The sequence below is a fragment of the Sylvia atricapilla genome, chromosome 27 (genome assembly GCF_009819655.1).
Source record: "Sylvia atricapilla isolate bSylAtr1 chromosome 27, bSylAtr1.pri, whole genome shotgun sequence".
Classification (NCBI taxonomy): Eukaryota; Metazoa; Chordata; class Aves; order Passeriformes; family Sylviidae; genus Sylvia; species Sylvia atricapilla.
In genome coordinates, this window is record NC_089166.1 from 385483 (window position 1) to 401638 (window position 16156).

The 16156-nt window shown below is 55.1% G+C and overlaps 2 protein-coding genes across 2 annotated transcripts; one reads left to right on the forward strand and one right to left on the reverse strand.

Moving 5' to 3' along the window:
• Positions 1-845: 845 nt before the first annotated feature.
• LOC136372327 (parathyroid hormone/parathyroid hormone-related peptide receptor-like) lies at positions 846-6735 on the reverse strand. Its single transcript, XM_066336932.1, has 13 exons — positions 6658-6735; positions 5520-5625; positions 5008-5118; positions 4779-4903; positions 4509-4603; positions 4006-4183; positions 3501-3654; positions 3282-3342; positions 2666-2732; positions 2281-2379; positions 1881-2018; positions 1746-1787; positions 846-1515 (listed from the first exon to the last, which is right to left on the reverse strand). The coding sequence occupies exons 1-13, from the start codon at positions 6733-6735 to the stop codon at positions 1186-1188; spliced, it is 1584 nt and encodes a 527-aa protein (XP_066193029.1). The 3' UTR covers positions 846-1185.
• A 38-nt stretch (positions 6736-6773) lies between these two features.
• On the forward strand, positions 6774-14472 carry LOC136372324 (myosin light chain, embryonic). Its single transcript, XM_066336927.1, has 8 exons — positions 6774-6863; positions 9410-9650; positions 10470-10497; positions 11046-11195; positions 11743-11916; positions 12336-12413; positions 13152-13195; positions 14260-14472. The coding sequence occupies exons 2-7, from the start codon at positions 9564-9566 to the stop codon at positions 13178-13180; spliced, it is 546 nt and encodes a 181-aa protein (XP_066193024.1). The 5' UTR covers positions 6774-6863; positions 9410-9563; the 3' UTR covers positions 13181-13195; positions 14260-14472.
• Positions 14473-16156: the final 1684 nt, after the last annotated feature.

The following is a 16156-nucleotide window of genomic DNA, read 5'->3' on the forward strand; positions in this document are numbered from 1 at the left end:
GTAGGATTATTGAAATTCCTCACCCCCCTCCCACCTACCAGGAGCCTCTTGGGAGGAGAGTGATTAAATATTGATCAGTGACAGGGAGCCACAAGTGTCAGTTTGCGGGGCCGTGTGAGATCTGCGGCAGGTTCCGTCCCCTGGGAACAAGGGAGCAGTGTGAGCAGCATTCCAACTGCTCTGAGAGGGGATCTGGCCCCGGTGCTGTGTCTTCCAAGGAGACAAAGTCCTTCCAAGAGATGATTTTAAAACTGTCAGTCGGAGCCCTCTCCTGCCATGGTTCCTCCAGTTCCCTATGGCTCGCTTTGCACCATCGCTTTTCACTGGAAGGTCTGGGAATGCACACAATTATTTCCCTGGTCCCATGTCTTGAGCATGAAATCGCTGCCTTGAGGAGCTGCAGAGGAAGAAGATGCTCCGTGCTACCACCATGGTGTTTAATTTACCTGCCATCTACACAGCTCCTTGGGAATGCCTTTTCCCTCAGGGCAGGGGGCAGAGGGAGAGCGAACCTGGCTGGGAACGGGGCCGGGCTTCCAGCCTGTCCCAGCACTGCTGCTCTCCAGAAACCGGCTGCTGGGTCTGGGAGGGAATACAAGGATGGAAACAAGCCAGACATACTCTCTTTATTCACTTCTCAGCCTGCAATGAGATGACTGTTGCATGCAGGGGCCTTTGTGTTAATGGATGAAGTGTTGGGGATCCAGGTGTCCCCTGCACCCTTGCCGGCCATGAAGTGTGTCCTGCCTCCTTCATCCCACCCTGTCCCAGTGCCTCCCGCTCCAGTTTGTGGTTGTGTGTTGGTGTCCATTCTGTCCACCAGCTGCAGAACCACTCCACGGGCTCATGGGATGGGCGTTAACGGCCCTGGAGAAGTCACCTCCCACTCGCGGGGGTAGGAGTGAGCACGGAGGTGTTTCCTGGTGAAGACCCAAGGCTTTGCAAGCACAGAGATGACATCAGTCACTTGCACGTAGAGCAGAATGAGGGTTTATGGCTTGTTTTCGGGCCGCGGGGAGGAGGAGCATGAGGTCCCTTTGCACCCTGGCTCTGACAGAAAGGAGCCGGGTTGTTCCGGCCGCTGTCCCAGCCCAGGCTCTGCGAGTGTAAGCAGAGCTCCAGGAGTGAGGATCAGCATCTTTCCAGGCACCTCTGCATGCCCAGGTGGGAAATCCACCCTCAGCTTCACAGCATCGTCTCCAGCTCCTTGTTGGGCTGGGGGAGACACTGAGTCAGGTCTGCCAAATCCGCCGTGTTTTCCCCGCGGGGTTTCTGGCTCGGTTCCTGGGCAGGGCCGGGCAGGAGCTGGTCCGAGGTGCCGGAGCTGTAGCCGGGCAGGCGGGGCCGGGCCGGGAGCAGCCCCCGGGCGCCGCCGGCTCCCCGCCCGGCCCGGCTCGGGCTCTGCGGGCCCTGGGAGCCCGGCCCGGCGCAGCAGCAGCTCCCGGGGCGCGCCGGCTGCCCCAGGTCCAGCGCCAGGAGCCTGCGGAAATGAGCCTTCTTGATCTCGGCCTGCACCTGGGAGAGCAGAGGGGACTGCTGTGCCCAGAGACAGCAAAACAGCCTTGCCTTTGCTTGCCCTTTCCCCTTTCCTTTTCCCTTCCTTTCCCTTTTTTCCATCCAAATCCTATTGAGAGGGATGGACCTGAGCTTTTTGCTGTGGTTATCACAGCCTGGCGCTACAAGTTTGCCTTCCCTGACTCTAAAGAGGCTGGAACAGAGCTTAGTTCCACCCTCTTCCCACTTACCTCCCCATTGCAAAAGCAGTAGATAAAAGCCACAAAGAAGCCCTGCCAAGAGACCAAAAGAGGTGGAGTTTGAGGTCCCTGAGGCTCCGTGGATGAACATCCCCCAGAGCTGGGAGCAATCCCGTGTCAACACACCTGGGAGGAGTTAAAGAGCATCTCGTAGTGCATCTGGATCTGCCACAGGAGCCCGGAGACCTCGGTGTAGGGCATGGCCGTGAACACCACGTAGTGGACTCCGAAAAGCGGCATCAGCACCAGCGTGGATCTGAGCAGCTTCCTGAAAGGAGAAAGCCCGGGGCGTTACGGAGGAGCCGCTGGGCAGCCCGCAGGGCCCGGGCTGGGCGCGGGAGCAGGAAAACTCCGACCTCCAGAGCCAGGCTTCAATCCAGAAGAGCTGCCAAAAGAGCTGGCTGCCACTGTCCTGCCACCCTTCCTCAGTCCTCCAGCCCTTCCCACACCTCTGCTCGTCCTTCACACGCTCCGGGAGCCGTCCTGGCCGAGCAGGCAGAGCGTGAGGCTTTGCTGCTGCCAGCACTTGCCTGTACTGCTGCCGAGGGTCCAGCTTGCCCGTGGTAGTCTCCCAGAGCTTGGAGGCCAACACCCGGACGATGTTGAGGAAGAGGAAGAAGTTCACCTGCCAACAGACACCCACGGTGGTGATGGTGCCCACTGTGACCTGGGGAACGCCCAAGGAGCCCTCGGGGACACTGACAGGCAGCTCTGGGTGAGGTGCAGGCAGGGACATGGCAGTGATGCTGTGGTCACAGCAGGAGGGACCAGAGCCCCTGGATCCCTCTGGGCTCTCCCTTGGTGCTGGAGTGGCCGGGACAAAACCCCAGTGACCACAAGCAAAGAGCTCTGGTCTCTATCAATCCTCTTTCCCCAGAAGGAAATGGGAGGTTCATCCCCAGGATTCTTACCACAACAGCAGCCAGGATGGGGACCTGATAAATCCATTTCATGTTCCCCGCACTGAGGTCCCAGCACCTGAGAAGAACAGTAAAGAAACTCCTTGGAGAAACCTGACACCACTGGGAAGGACGGCTCCCTGTACCCTCACCCACCCCAGCACCCCCATCTCCCACTCTCCACCCCCTTGGTGGGCTTTGTGTAAATTTTGAGATGTAGCTACAGGCATTTGTAACTATCGTGATGGGGCAAAGCAGATTTAAATGAGCATTAATGTTCATGAGGGCTCCTTGGCCACCTCATCCCAAACTCCTGCTGTTCATATGGTGGCCTTTCCCCTTTTAAAATGCCTCCCTCCAGAATGTGCCCTTCAGCATCCATCTCTGTGCTGTTTATTTATCAATTTATGCTGCAAACCTGCATCCACTGTCCTCCCAAATGCAGAACAAAATCCCTATTGCTCTGCACTACTGGCAATTCTATGAACAAGCCTTGAATGTGTGTTCCCTTCTTTTGTTGTTTTTGGACATTTTTCATTTCCAAAAAGCTCTAGTGCCCACAGACTTTGCTGGCATTTGCAGCCACTGTTCCCCTCCCAAAGGCCCCGGTGAAGGTGGCTGTACATACTGTGTATCTGCCAGTGAGGCCCTGACGCTGGCCCAGATGGACACAAACACAGCAGGGAGACCTGGAGGGGCAGGCACAGAGTGAGGAGCAGGGCTGAAACATCAGATCAAAGCAGCTCCTGCATCCCACTGCCCTTCCCTGGGCACTCGGTGCCACTCAGCCACGGCCAGTGCCACAGCTCTGTCTGCTCCCTGGGGCCATGGCCGGGGCTGTGCTCACCCCAGCCGATGATGATGAGGACCCACAGGTAGCTCTTGTTGGAGAGGAAGGCCATAAAGATCAGGCTGTGCAGGTAGAGACCTTCTACCAGGATCCAGTAGTGGTTGGTGGCCAGAAAATAGAGGAAGAGAGTCACCACCACCTTGCAGCCAACCTGGGGGCACAGGGAGATGCCTGTGTCAGGCTGGTCCCCAAAAGCAAAACCTGGTGGTTTTTGCTTTCTGGTCACCAAAACCCAGCTGTGCCTCATGTTCTTCTTGCAGAGACCTGCATCTCCCCTGGGATATTCCAGCCTCTTCCTTCCCATAGGACAGGAATTCCCTGTGCACAGGCCAAGGTACTCTGTGGCTCTGGTCTCCAGTGTGGCACCAGGACAGGGAGGAGCTGGGCAGAGCCAAACGTGGACCTTCATCCCCTCCCCCTGAGCAGCACAGCCCCGGCCTGGGATGATCCCAAGCACACCTCAGGGCTCGTAAATCCCCCTTTCCCCCCGTCCCCCACTTGCCAGGTGGCCCCGCTGTCCTGGCAAGGGAGCCCTGAGCTCGTCCTCCCGCATCCTGTCGGCGTCGCTGGGCGCCGGGCCGGAGTAGAGCACCAGGTCCTTGAGGAAGATGCTGAGGGCCCGGCAGATGAAGGAGGTGAAGAGGTGCACGTGGATGTAGTTCCGTGTGCAGTGCAGGCGCCTGAGGAGAAGGGATGTGACACCGACCAAACCCCAGCTGCCCAACCAACTCATCACACTTGGGCTCAGGGAATGGGGGGGTCTCAGAGTGGGCTCTGGGGTGTCTGGGAAACCAGATCTGGAACAAGTGGGGTGTCCACACTGCCCAAGAGCAGGGTGGAGCAGATCAGGAGCTGGTCATACTGGGGGTGTTTGGGGGTTTGGGAAATTGGCTGATGTTTGTGTTGGGTCTGGGATTGTTCCCTTTCCTTGAGGAATTCCTGGGCTCGTGGGCGATGTGGTGAGGAGGATTCTCCCACACAGGAGGGGCTTTGGCCTCTCCTTACTTGAAGTAGGACAGGATGCAGACAGCGACGATGAGGGAGGCCAGGGAGATGGAGTAGCCCACGGTGTACATGAGGTGCAGGCGGTCAAACACCTCCTGGAAGAGAAGGACTGAGCTGCACCTCCCTGCCAGAGCACAGGGGGAGCAGGGCTGGTTTGAGGAGCAGAGACAGAAGAGCCCCCTGCCCCCAGCACTTCCCCTGGCCTTTGCTTCATCCTCCCCTGGCGCCCATCCACACCCCCTTCCCAGCACCTCTGACAAACAAGGTCACCTTCTGGTGGCTCCGGCTCTCGGAGGAGAAGAGCAGGGCACACTCTGTGTAGTTGGCCCAGGTCTTGTTGATGCTGAGAGCCATGGCCCAGGTCCCAAAGGCACTGCAGTACCTGTAGGCATGACCTGGGAACAGCAACGGGCACCGTGGCAGCAGAAGGCCAGACCTGTCCTTGTTCCATGGATTGTCACCAGGGTGAGGTTGCTCTCTGCCCAGGTGCAAGACTTGCCTTTGTGGTTGAAGTCGTAGATGTAGTCGGGGCAAGGCACTGACACCTCCTGGCCCGGGGAGCCCCTTGGCCAGCAGATGATCCCGTCCCACTCCGGAGGGCAGCTGGGGCCTGGCCAGAGAGCAAAGACACACGTCTCACGTTTCCAGTCAGGGGCTTAGCATAACCCCTGGCTTCCCCCCTGTGGGCTGGACCATGGGGAGGAAAATGCTGCCACAGATCCCTCTGGGCAGAGAGGGAGAAGCTGCAGTGGGCCAGGGAAGGGGACACATCCCACCACTTCCAGATGGGGCAAGGCTTCTCCACAGCTCTCGTTTGTGGTGTACATGGAGCTGTCTGGAAAATGCTGGAGCCAGTGCTGGCTGCACCCAGAGCACAGATGGTGCCATGAGCTCTACAGACCCCAGGAGCCAGATGTCCTCAGCCCCACCCCAACAGAGAGGACAGCATTCCCCACGGTGTCACCAGCTCCACCAGGGCTGGCTGATCCAAGCACAGGGGAGGGACAATACCTTTGATCTTCTCTGGCTGGGCCTTTATGTCCCTTTGACACTTTTCTTTAGCCTCCACCAGGAGATAGATCTGCTCCTCTTTTGTGAGAACATCATCAGGATCGACCTGCCCAGACAAAACCCAAGTGACAATGCCTTGGCTCAAGTCATGGTGTGGCTATGCTCTCCCAACCCTCCCCAGGACTTTCAGGTTCGGGTGGCTTTGGGTAGATTCAACAACACAGGGAAGAAAAAAACTCTTCCTGCTCTTATTTTTCCCTCTTCTAAGGCTGATGCTGACCCCAAGCCACTTCCCACCCTCTCCATGGTCAATTTTGCTCATGTTTTTTTGCTGAAATCAGTGGCCTGTCAGGCTCCTGCCCCAGCTCCCTGTCACTCACCTCCAGCAGTGCTGGGTGTCCCTATTGCCCAGGCTGAGCTCTCCAGGCCAGGTCTGGCAAACTCTGGGTAAAACTGCCCCACAGGGGCTCAGCAAAGCAGCCAGTGCCCAGAGCAGACAGTGCAACCCGTGGCACCTTCAGCCTCCCCATCACACCACATGTACAAATGTCTTTTGGGGTGTTTTGGGCTAAGATGCTTGAAGGAGTTTAAAGCCAGGATGAGGACACAGCTTTGGAAGTGACAAGGAGCTGAGATGCAGAGGGGTCACTCTCCCCAGACTGCCTCCAGTGAGCACAGCCAAATCTGGCCCCAGAGAGGAGATCCAGGATCCCTGTCCACGCTCTTCCCCAAAGCAGCATCTGGGTGGGTGGATGTGGAGCTGGTCAGGGATCCTGGGGGTGAATCAGCAGGATGGGGGCCCGGCTGCAGGAGCCTCACTGGCTGTGCCAGCTCTGCCCTCTCCACATCCCTCCAGCCCCTCCTGCACTGCTCATAAACCGCCCACTCAGTTCCCCCGGCACCTCCGGGGCTCTGAACCCTGCCCTGTGTGTCCAAGAAATGGAAAAGCCATCACGCTGGAGTGCCTCCATGGCTGCTGGAAAGCTTTTAGCAGCAGTGGAGATGCTCTCCCGTCCTGCCCAGCAGCTCTGCAGAGCGGGATGTGAGTCGGGAGCACAGCCAGCCCCGCCCGGGCCAGTGGCACAACATTTAAAGCCAGGAGAGGGAGCGGAGCAGCCCCGGGGCCATGCGGACTTACCAGAGCCCACGCCGAGCTCAGGAGACAGCAGCAGAGGAGAGTCACCATGAGACCTCCCACCGGGCCAGATGCCTCCATGGTGCCACCGTGTCACTCGGATGGGGACTTCTGGGACCAGAATCGCTGCCAGTGCTGGAGAGGGCTGGTGTGTTAAGCAGGACAGAGCATCTTCTGGGAGCACCTTCCTGGCTGCCAGCCCCACTGAGGTGAGGTGGCAGTGGGGGCACAGCCCGTCCCTGGGAGATCAGGGCTGGGTGAGTCCCCTGTCCTTGTGGGGTCCCGATGGGGTTCTGGTCACGGGCTCTCCAGGCAGGGGGGTTTCTCCCCCCACCATGCTTGATCCTAGGCTCTCCTTGTGTCTTGCCTGCTTTAAGCAGCTCCGAGAATGTGTGCAAACAATTCCGGATCGGATGGGGACGGCAGAGGTTTATTGGCTTAGCCCAAGGTGCTAAAATCCTCTTCATTCAAGGCAGATTCCTCTTCTCTTTTCAGAAACTTCTCTCACTGCCTGGTGGCTCATTTTTCAGCTGTCACAGCATTCCCCCACTGCCCCCATGCTCCTAAGTCCATTCCAGCCCCAGACTGGTCCCAAGGAGCCGGAGGAAGGTGGATAAAATCCTAGCAAGGTGGCTGGAGGCAGGGAGGCAGAGGGTGCAAGCACGTGAGCAGCACCTCGAGCTGATGCTCCTGCGATGGGATGTCTTTCAGACAGACGCCAGTTTAACCCTTTTCCTTCTCCAGGGGCTGGGATGTGTTTTGGGGAGATGTGCTGGCATCTGTCCTGCTCCCCCAGGCACCCACAGTGACCTCAGGGCACGTCTGCATTCAGTCTCCTTGGGAGAGGGGCTGGAGGCTCCATCCTGGGGCAGGGGGGTGCAGGGAGCAGGATGAGGTCCCACACCGTCACTGGGCATCAGGTCAGAGCTGGTCCCACTGCAGCTGTCACCATCCCTTGTCACCTGCATCCCCCTGGCAGGCCCCAGGGCTGTTCCCTGCCCTTCAGGGTCACGCTGCTGCCCAGCTTGTTCCCACCACTCAGCCAGTTCCAACAGCCTGTGACCCCAGCAGCCCAAGCGGCCCCCTGGGGAAACGGGGCACGAAGAGGGGAGCCTTCTTCCCCCAGGCAGGTTGTCATTAGTGGGATGAGGCTGGAATTCAACAGCCCAGTGCCAAATCCCTGGAACAGCAGCTCCCAGCCTGGGCCCCTCCCTTGGCCCATATAACCCATGTCTAGACACAGCTCTTGCTGCCTCTCTGAGTGCCCCAATCCTGCACGGAGCAGCAGAGCCCCCAGAGCCTTCCTTGGGGTTTTCCTGGCAAGGCAGCTCATCCTGGTCCCAGCCGTGACTGTGGGATAAGGGTCAGAGTCCTGCTGGGCTCCTGCGGGGAGGGAAGGCCAAGGGAGCACCACAAATCCCAAGGACAGGGCTCAGGAGGGGCTGCTGCTCCTGCTGATGGAATCACACAGCAGAACAAGTCCTGCAGTAGCCATCACTGAAAATCACGGAGGGGCTGGGGACACTGTCTGCAGCTGCCTGTCCCCACTGCCTGGGCCATGGCATGGGTGTGACACCAGCTCTGCCAGCGGCTCCTCGGGATGCTGCACGGGCAGAGGGTGAGCAAACTGCACCATGAATGTTCTCTGAAGGCTCTGCTGGGTCTGATTTCTGACCCAGAAGCTGCTGGGGGGTGAAGATGGAGTTAAAGTGAGGTTATTTTGGAGTCGGATGGATGCTGAGGGGGAGGCAGCTCAGGGCCAATTTGATTCCCTTGATTTCCCAAGCGAAACCTGACCCAGGCTCTGAGTTCACACTTAACAAAACATGTTGAGTTTTTTTGCTAAATTACTTGTTATATTCTAGAGAGCTCTGAAAAGCAATGATTGCAAATGATACCCATCCAGCCCCCTCAGCTCCCCAGTCCCTGCTAGCAATGAGGAGATGATGCACACAGAGAATTCCCAGCAGTTTGTGGCTGCTCCCTCCTCCTGAATGACCTCCATAACTCCTTTGCCCTGGTGCCCCACACATCTTGTTTAAGTTGATGGTTTAGAATGCCTCAGTAAAACACTCAAGCCCCATTTTCTGAGACGCTGAACTTCAATAAGTTCTGTGCCTTTGTGACTCCTCAAACAGTTGGGAGAGGTGAGTGAGAGCCACCTGAAGAGGAGCCAAAAGAAGACCCCATCTGCCCTGCAGGTTTTGGAGGTGCTTGGGATGGGAAAGATTTGCACTCATGAATTCAGCTGTGGCTTTGGCCATCATTCCCATTTCCTCCTTAACTACCCTGAGGAAGGTGAGCACCTACACTGGTCTTTTCCAGGGCACAAGCTCAGCCCTGAGGATAGACCAGGACAAAGCAGACCCTGAGCACGAGGCCAAGGGAGTGTTCAGAGTTCTGAGCTCCTTTGAAGCAGCCCTTCATAGATCCTGGTCTTGCAAGGGCTCCACAGTGCTGCTCCTCACAGCCTGCCTGCAAACAGGCACATTTCGCCGTGGGTATCGCCGCAGGTTTATCAGCCATCCTGTTGCTATTTTGTTGCCTGGCCCCGTAGCCATTGGCGTTTAGGTTTCAGTGATCATTTAGCAAGCAGCCCCCATGCAGCCCACCCGGTGCAGGTGCTGGAGGGGGACATGTCCCCCCTTCTGCAGCTGGGGGGGGGCAGCTGGTGGCTCCGTGGAGCCAGGAGCCGATGACAATGGGCAATTGTCAAATTGGGGCCCCTCTCGTTTGAGTTTTCTTCCTTTTATAGTAAGTAGCAGTTGCTCCAGCAGCTGGCCTGCCCCTCCAGGGTGAGCACTGGGCTCCGTATATAAGGGAAGGAGCAGCCTTTGCCTTTCATCCCCCCGTTCACTCCCCTCGCCGGGCGGCAGGACTCATCCCGCACCTCCGCAAATCCCAGCGCGATGCCGCTCAAGAAACCCGACCCGAAGAAGGAAGCAGCCAAAGCAGCGTCAGGCTCGGAGCCTGCCTTCGATCCCAAGAGCGTGAAGGTGAGTGAGGAATGAAGACGCCACCGTGTTTCTCCTGTCATCTGCCAGGCACAGGCGATGCAAAGCGCTCTGCAAATGGCATTAGCCAGGCTGGAAGCCAGCCTTGGGAGGGGAAATTATCTGACTGTGTGGATGCAGCAGGCTGGGAGGGATGCTGTCCCCGCTGGGGAGATGTCTCAGTCCCCCCCAGCCAGCCCTGCCCAGCACTCACTGCAGGGAGCCGGCACGCCGCTCCCGGAGCTGCGGCTGCAGTTAAACCCCAGCTCCCGCTGAGACCCCGCGTCGGGGCCCCAGCAGAAATAAAAAGCTTCTCTGCCACCCACTGTCTCCATCCTGAAGTATTTTGTTGCCTGCACTGCCTCCTCCACATAAGAGCATCCTTTATCCAACAGCTCCACAACAGGAACTCCCTTTTTCCATGATTCTTCGGGATACTCACATTTTTAAGCCAGAGCTATGGCAGGAGAATTATTAAAGCAGGCTCAGCATGGAGGCTGTTTAATCACTTGAACTTGAGATAAAGCCCTAAAATAACATCCTTTCCACCCAAAATAGTCCTGACTGTGGTCTGAGCATCCCTCCTGCCTGCCCACACCGCTGCTGCCAGCTGTGCTCTCCACAGGGATCTCAGCTCCACAGGGAGGACAGGAGCAGTCGGGGACACAGCACAGCCAGACATGGCCCAGATAATGGGACACAGCATGGATACAGCCCCCTGCCCCGAGCCTGGGGAGAGAGAGGTCCAGAGGGGAGAGTTCCTTTGCTCCCCCCAGCAGTAACCCATGTCTCATGCCCAGCTCTGCTTCCTTCTCTTTACAGATTGAATTCACGGCAGAGCAGATTGAAGGTAAGTGCTGAGTTCAGCTTCTCTCAGGGATGGCTTTAGAAATGGGGAATCCTTTTTCCAGGTAGTTTTTCACCACAGACACAAGAGCCAAGGCCCCACACATCAAACCCCTTCTTGGGGGAAAGGCCAGTAAGATCCAGAGCTTGGGAGGGAAAAAGTATTTTTCATTCATGGTGCAAGATGCAGCCTGGGTCAAAGTCAGGGTTTCTGGTGGGAGGAACAGTCTCTGGCAGGGACAGACCCAGAGCATGGAGATCTGAGTGGAAAAGAGGATATGTAGAGATGTCCTGCAGCAAAGCCAGCTGCTGAGGGTGCAGGGATCCAGCAGGTCACCCAGCCACCTCTGCAGAGGTGACAAAACCTGCTCAAGCAGCCAAGCTACTTGTCCAAGGAGTCTGGCAAACCTCAGCCCGCATTGCACAAGCTCACTGGGGGCTGCTGCGTGTTCAGAGGGCACAATGAGCACACGTCGGTCCCTTCCCTGCCTGCCAGGCACGACACACTTCCCTGGAGCGGCAGGAGGGCCACTCAGCTCTTCCTCCCTGCAGAGTTCAGGGAAGCCTTCGGGCTGTTTGACCGGACGCCCGCGGGGACGATGCAGATCAGCTACGGACAGTGCGGGGACGTGCTCCGGGCGCTCGGCCACAACCCCACCAACGCAGAGGTCCTCAAGGTGCTGGGCAAGCCTAAACCAGAAGGTGACAGCAAGCTGGGGACAGGGCGGGACAAGCAATTCCTCTGCTCCCTGGCAGCAAGTAGAGGGTCACGTTCCCTGTAGGAAGAACCCTGCAAGGTGAAGGAACGGGGAAGGAAATTATGCAGACAGGCTTCATTCCTGTGTAATTCCTTCACCCCCCTTCCCCATACCATGGATGATGACAATAGGGGATAGGCAGTCCTCACATAGGAATGGTGGCAAGTGATGCTTAGCAGACTTTATCCTGAACTGGTGCAAACTGGTATAACCAGACCAGTCCCAGCGTGGCCACATTACTGTGGTGACAAATGACCCACTTGATGGTTTAGTTTTGGGCTGATATCAAAGGTCTCTGTGCAGGCCCCTGATGTCGACACTTTATTCCTCATATGGATCTTCCAATCTCTAATATAATAGTTCTGTCTCCTCACGAGGCTTCTCCCCTGCACTCTGATGGAAAAGAGACTGGGACAGTTAATCAGGAGGCCCTCAGAGGCTGAATTCAGCCCCCCGAGGTTCATCTCTGACCCCATCTCCTCCCCTTCCAGAAATGAACACAAAGATGCTGGACTTTGAGACCTTCCTCCCCATCCTGCAGCACTTCACCCGCAACAAGGAGCAGGGCACCTTCGAGGACTTTGTGGAAGGGCTGCGTGTGTTCGACAAGGAGGGCAATGGGATGGTCATGGGCGCCGAGCTGCGCCACGTGCTGGTCACACTGGGTACGGCTGGGCCGGGGCTGGGCCCGCGGGGAGCGAGGTGTGGGCCCCGAGCTCCTTCTGGGAAAGCGGCTCCAGTAGCCGCCTGGTCTCACGTATCAAAAGCTGGCCCTTTTCACTCTGCTGCTCACAGGCTCTTTTAGGAGTCAAGAGTCCTGAATGTGTGGCCGTTTCCATCTCATGCCACAGCTTCATGCATGACCCAGGCAAGGTGGAGACTCCAGAACATCCTCAGTTGTCAAACAGCAGTTGCACTGTGGTCCTCTCTCCACTATCTCCCACCAGCATTCCTCAGCAGTAGCACACATTTCTTCTTTAATCCCCTTCTCCTCCCTCTGGTGTCCTTGGTTATCTGAAAGAAGGACAGAAAGGTCCTGGCAGGCTGAAAACCCTTCCCCTCATTCTCCATCCTCCCCTTCCAGGAGAGAAGATGACGGAAAGCGAGGTGGAGCAGCTCATGGCAGGGCAGGAAGATGCCAATGGCTGTATCAACTACGAAGGTAGGAGCAGGAGATTCCCATCAGGGACATCTCAGAATCAGCTGTTTTGTCTTAGGGCACAAAATGCATCCTCAGCAAGGGCTCTGGTTGGACTTGATGATCTTAATGGTCTTTTCTAACCTCAATGATTCCATGATTCTATGACATTGGTGATCACAGGAAGCGAGGTGTGGACCACCCTCCAAAGCCTTTCCAAAAAAGCACTGAGACATGTCAGCCAGGGTGGGAACAAGGTGGTTGTGCCAGTGATTTCCAGGAAAAGCAGCTGAAGACAGCATGTTTCCAAGGAGTTCAGGCCTGTTTTATCCACAGTCTTGGCACTGTTTTGTTGCAAGCTATTGAAAATAAACAAAGCCAGCATCTTTCCCAGCAGAGGCTAATTGGGAACATTTGGAGACCTGGATCACTCGCTGCTCCAAGAGGGTGAAAATCTGGAACAGGAGGTGGTTAAATTTAGGAACCCCTAAAACTGGAGAGCAGTGAGGGAAAGAGGGGACCCATTTCCTTCAGCCTCAGAAAAATGGGGATAATGGTACCAGCTCATCTCCGAGGGTTGGCATCCCTCTGACCAGGGTGGGGACGGCATGCAAAAAGTGGGAACAGAAACAGAAATATTAGTCCTGGCAGAGCATCCCCTTCATCCCTGGGGGGTCTGGGCTGGGGGTTCCCCCTGCTGCCTCTCCACCTGCCCCCAGCTCACAGCATGTCCTGACCCCTCACATTCTCATTTCTCCTCAGCTTTTGTCAAGCACATCATGTCTGGTTGAAATGAGAAATTCCAGGTGAGTTCAGAGGCATCTCCTGCTGCTCACTCCAAGATTGGAAATCCTGCAAGTAACAGCCAGGGGCAGAGAAGCCAAACCCCAAACCTGCAGTGGATTAATGCCACAGGAATAATCCCAGCTCTGAAGGCACAAAAATTATGTTGATGATAAGGATTTTTATTTGTAACTCCTGCCAATTAAAATTTATCAGGACAGCATCACCCCTGTGATGGTCATTTGTGGCCTGGGTAATTGTGTGGAGTCTCTGCTCAGAAAGCAAGAGGTAGTTTATGGTGCCACGTTTTCAAACCTGCCAGAAGCTGAGGGGGTCAACAGCAGCCAGTGGAAATCAATATTTTTAAACCTGCATCAGTGATTGACTTGATGCTAAGAAAATATTAAGTACTTAGAGAGGAAATTTCCAAACTGAGAAATACCAACATTCCCATTAATGTTACAGAGCATACAGAAAATGTACCACAGATGTTTGTTAAACTTTTTCATGTTCCTTGAGATCTGCCTGAGGAAAATAGAGAAACATCGCTAAGGGGATGAGGTTTCTTTGAGGGTGAATTATCCCTCTAAAATCTATTCAATTGAAATGAAAATCCAAATTGCTGCCTGGCCCCAGTTTCCCCAGCCAATTTCTTATGATTTCATTATCTATTTACTTTTGTAAAAGGCAGGGGGGAGGAAAAAAAAAAGTAAAAATTACCTTCAGATACTGCTAAATACAGAAATTAAACATTTAAAATCTCTCTCCTCCCAAAATCTCTTTAAACATCAGAAGATTAAAATGCAGACAGACAGAGGTCTGAACTTTCAATGTTCAGCATCCTTTTTATCTTCTTTTTAATCCATTTCTCTCCAGTTCCCGTTCATCAGCTCAGCAATATAGATGGTTGGGTGGCAAACACTGCCAGGAGATTTAATTTTTCACATAACTATTTGCATATAAAACTCTTTTTAAAATGGTATTGAATTACAGCTCTTGACATTTTGGGTTCATCTGAGAAGGAATACTCTGACTACTCTCATCTCAAAGATTCTTTGAATTCAGCCCTCTCCTGCTTGTCTCCCAGGCTCTCAGAAATGCTTGAGCCCACCTGAGCACCATGAAGAGGGAGACTCCTCCATCCATGTCCTTTCCCTGGCATGTTTTGCCTCAGCTCTTGTGCAGCATTGGCCAAGTGTGTGCCTAAGCCTGGGATTCAACGACATCTCTGCAAGTGGCTCCTCTTTTCAGGTTTTCCCTGTGACATTTGCCTCATTAAATTTCATTTCCTCCTCCCTTACATGGTTTGTCTGCTTTGGCTTGGGAATACTTATTGACACGGCGGGTGGAAGAGACCCCTCGGTATTTCTGGGCCAGGCTCACCCTCACGGCACAGGGTGATGGGTCTCTGGGTGTGGGCAGTGTCCTGCCTGGGATGGAGCCCAGCCAGGATGGTTCTTCTCCTCCAGGCAGATGGTGTGTTCCAGCCAGGAGCTGTCTGGGGGCTGTGTGAGACAAGCTGGTGACTCTCTCCCTCTTCCTACCTGCAAAGCAATCTTCACAGCATCACCACAAGTGGTGAATAATTCATGACACAGAACTCAGCCTTCCCATCAGCAGAACACCTGGGAGCAGAAAACACTTTCCTTTGATTTGTTCCCTATTCCAGCGTCCTCACTCTGACTTTGACTGAAATTGAAGGCATTTTTGCTCCAGTGTGTTGACTTCAGCTGCCACTTGCTCGTTCCTGTGCAGTGACTGAGTAACAGCTGCTTTCAATTCCCACTGTTTGATTCAACTACTCATAAAAAGCAACATAAGCTGTTTATAGATGCAAGATTAGATTTGAGCTCCTCTCTGTGCTATTCCTACGGCTTCCATTGGGCAGGATCTGGGCACCTCCTGTCTTTAATGTACTATCAGTGCTTTAACCCCCTAGAGGCCTGTGTGACAGGGTCAGAAGGGACCCTGCTGGCTGCACACTTGCTCTGGAGTCACGTTTGTCCTTGTCACTGCTGTGGCACCGACTCCTGCAGTGGGACGTGCTGTGGCAGAGAGGAATGGAGCAGAGGAGAGGTGGGCACCTGCCTCAGCTCACAGAGGAAATCCACAGCAGGGGCTGGGGGCCCTGGAGCTGTGATATCCCTACTGTAGCCATGATATCCCTGCTAATCTTACATTCCTGCTAAAGCCATGATATCTCTACTGGCCTTGATATCTCTGCTAGCCATAATATCCCTGCCCTGCAAGCCCAGAGGCTGCACTCCCACTCCTCTGTGCAGAGCACAGCCTTGTGCTCGAGCACCCAGCTTCCACGCTGAAAGGAGTAACACTAAATTAAAGCCAAAGTGAGACCTGCAAAGAGACAGACAGAAGGCAAGCAGTGGGAAATGACAGAACTACAGGAGAACAGTCTTCCATGTGAAAAATCCAGCCCCTGAAGCTCCCATTGGGGAAGAGCCAGCCACACTTTACTTTGGGGACTGTTGTGCCTCTTTAGGATAAAGCAGAGCTGGTTTGTAGCAAAGCAGGTTGGAATGATGCACGTGAACAGGCACAGTATGTATGTCTGTACCTCCATGTCTCTTCCTCCAGCAAGACTGCTCCCCTCCTCCTCTGGAAAACTTGAGGATTCCACTGAGAAAGCTGCTTTAGTCCCACAGACATGTATAAAAGCATCTGTGGGTGCCAGTGAGTGACCCCACAGGCAGAACTGCACTGTAAATCCAAAGAAAACAGCAAACACTGACCTTTTACAGTGTGGATGTTTTACATGAATTCCAGGGGACTCTGAGGAGAGGTACAAGGAGCCCCCACGCTCTGGAGCCTGTATCTCCTCACGCTGTGATAAGACAGACTCTCATACCAAAGAAGGTCTGGATGTCGGGAGTTCTGTGCCCTGGGGAATGGGAGAGACAGATGGAGCCAGCTTTCATCCCCAGGAGTTATCTGCAGTGCACGAGATCAGGAGCAGGGTGAACATG

Bases quoted from the DNA above. Each gene is read 5' to 3' on its own strand.
- LOC136372327 (XM_066336932.1), bottom strand. From the start codon at position 6,735: ATGGAGGCATCTGGCCCGGTGGGAGGTCTCATGGTGACTCTCCTCTGC. The intron at 5,626-6,657 runs GTAAGTCCGCAT...TTGTCTGGGCAG, and splicing joins TGAGCTCGGCGTGGGCTCTG to GTCGATCCTGATGATGTTCT. The intron at 3,343-3,500 runs GTGAGCACAGCC...CTGCCCCTCCAG, and splicing joins CCTCATCATCATCGGCTGGG to GTCTCCCTGCTGTGTTTGTG.
- LOC136372324 (XM_066336927.1), top strand. From the start codon at position 9,564: ATGCCGCTCAAGAAACCCGACCCGAAGAAGGAAGCAGCCAAAGCAGCG. The intron at 11,196-11,742 runs GTGACAGCAAGC...CTCCCCTTCCAG, and splicing joins GGGCAAGCCTAAACCAGAAG to AAATGAACACAAAGATGCTG. The intron at 11,917-12,335 runs GTACGGCTGGGC...CTCCCCTTCCAG, and splicing joins CCACGTGCTGGTCACACTGG to GAGAGAAGATGACGGAAAGC.